Source organism: Rhagoletis pomonella, unplaced genomic scaffold, assembly GCF_013731165.1.
Source record: "Rhagoletis pomonella isolate Grant_MI unplaced genomic scaffold, Rhpom_1.0 Rhpom_scaffold_00002, whole genome shotgun sequence".
Lineage (NCBI taxonomy): Eukaryota > Metazoa > Arthropoda > Insecta > Diptera > Tephritidae > Rhagoletis > Rhagoletis pomonella.
Genome location: NW_023458556.1, coordinates 55,615,453 through 55,617,843, shown reverse-complemented (window position 1 = coordinate 55,617,843; position 2,391 = coordinate 55,615,453). Strand labels below are relative to the sequence as shown.

Below are 2,391 nucleotides of genomic sequence, written 5' to 3'. Positions count from 1 at the left end.
CACCGCCACGTCCAAGTTATGGCCCGCCGCCACAGTCGCTACCATCGACATTCCCTGCACCATTATTTAAGCCAGAGCATTCTCCGGCCAGCTCTTATGGGCCACCACCTTCTGGCCCGCTCAATTTGCCGCCAAAACCCGTCTATGGTCCACCCAAGCCCTCTTATGGTCCACCGCCTTTGCCTTTAGGAATAACTGGTCCCGGACCAGCACCTGCTAATTTCAATAGAGTGCCCGAAACCACGATTATACTAACAAGTGGAGGCGGTTCTTCTGGCGGTCAAGGTGGCGGTGGCATTATTGGAGGCGGCGGTGGCGGCGGCGGTGGCGGCGGTCCAGTTAAACAAGTACAAATCCAAATCGACGCGTCAGGTCATACGCACAGCGTGAGTGGCTCACAAGCTCCCTTTCACACTGCATGCGATGGCTGGAAGCCCATACCGGCACCATCTGGCTCCTACGTAGAGGGCAACAACATCGACACTCAATCCGGTTATAGTCAAGTCGCTCAGAGTAACTTCGGTACACAGTATAGTGGTGGGGCAGGTGTATCTGGCGGAGGTGTCGGTGCAACTGGCAGTGGTGGCAACGTTCTTGATGGACTGACGGATGCACAACTGGTTGCCGTAGCACTACAATCGGGTGACTTCGGTACACACATACGCGGCCCTGAGCTCCCACCATCTGGGCCAGCAGGTGACTTTAAGCAACAAAACATCAATTCAATTGAAACTGACGCACTACAGGTAAGCGCAGAAAATTTCTAATCCTACGTTCCAAGAAATATTTGCATCAATTTTGTATTTCTCCACAGGTTTCTCTTGGCGTCGGTGATGATTCGTACAGCAAACCACCGCTAGACTCCTTCGCTCCCGGCTCAATTCATGCGCAGAAATACAACAGCATTGGTGGTAATGGCGCACCACCTCCACCCAGTGGTAATTATGGCCCACCTTCGCCAGTGAACAGCTATGGTCCACCACCCAGCGGTAACTATTTGCCGGCTCCAAGTGGAAATTACGGACCGCCACCACTACCCAGTGATAATTATGGTCCACCACCGCCACAAGCTTCTGGCGGTCGTTTTGTACAAGAACAGCATTCCTCATCGTCCTCTTCCTCCTCATCCCACGTTGGCCTCCAATATGGATCACAGTCTGGTAATGTACTTAATGTTCCAACGCACGGTGCTTCGCAACCCAGCCGTCCGGTGGCCTTCCGTCCGCCCGTGCCTCAGGGTCTACTCGAGTCGATTGGCGCCACAGTACAGCATTTGGATCAGTTTGGAGTGAAACCACCTACCCAGTCACCCACATACATTCCACCCGCTGCTAATGAAATTGCCGAACATGGGTCTGGTAATCTTGGTCCTGATTATGCGCCGCCTCCACCGCCTGCGCAAGTAAACATTCCTCTCGGCGTGATTGAGCAACAGTTGCCGCAACAGCAACCGCCTCGGGTCTTCGCACAGGTAAATCAGCAACAACAACAACAAAGTCACGCACAAAACACACAACACTTCCACCATCTACAACAACAACAACATCAGTTCCAACAACAGCAAGGCTCATTACAGCAATTTCCGCCATTACTTCCACCACCCCCACCGCAAGCTCAATTTCAATTTTTACCACCTTTGCAGGAACAACATGGCAACTCACTGAACCAATACGGCCCACCCTTGTCACCACCTCCACCACAGCAACAGTATCGGCCTCCACCACCACCACCACCACCACAGCAAGAGCAACAACAACATGGTCGTCCCTTCCCACCACCACCATCCCAACAATACCTACCCCCTCCTCAAACTGGCCCAGTGACATTCGAACAGCAAAATAGTGCCGCTTCAGGCTCTAACTTCGAAAGCGCCTATGCCTCTTCGCAGCAAAACGAACAGTTCATTCATGCGCAAGGCTTGCCACTACTGCAAGAACCCCGCTTCGCACAAGTGCACGATTGCGGCCAAGGGCCAAATCTAGTCGGCGCAGGCTATCAATTGCAGCAACAAAACCAGTACCAGCAGCAGCAACAGCAATTCCAGCAGCAGCATGCACAACAATATTCGGCCTCCAACTCAATCTCTAGCACTTCATCAAATGCATACAACGCCATTTCACAAAGCATTCCTGTGGCCGAGCAGCATACGCAATTCCTCGAACAAGAGCCAGCAGATAGCTACGGATTACCGCAGTCGGGTAACGACATCGATCACGACTACGATGGCTATGCGTCACAGAAGTCTGCAGTGGCCGCTTTGCCAGACGGCACCGACCCACAAGATCTACCCGGCCTCGATGGGCTCAATGTGATTTCAGCACAAAAATCACAGTCTATACAGCTTTCACCCGAGCAGGTAAGTGGCGCAGCGCACTCGCAACACGAACCGAC

General features: G+C 52.9%; 1 protein-coding gene across 1 annotated transcript in view; it reads left to right on the top strand.

Moving 5' to 3' along the window:
* Window positions 1–2: 2 nt before the first annotated feature.
* Window positions 3–2,391, top strand: part of LOC118753841 (trithorax group protein osa-like) — a gene marked incomplete at its 5' end in the record, with an annotated part of 3,506 nt that continues 1,117 nt past the window's right edge. The window contains 3 exons of the mRNA XM_036488715.1: window positions 3–746; window positions 815–1,471; window positions 1,643–2,356. Of these exons, the coding sequence (XP_036344608.1) occupies window positions 3–746; window positions 815–1,471; window positions 1,643–2,356 (2,115 nt within the window). The remainder of the gene's footprint in view (window positions 747–814; window positions 1,472–1,642; window positions 2,357–2,391) is intronic.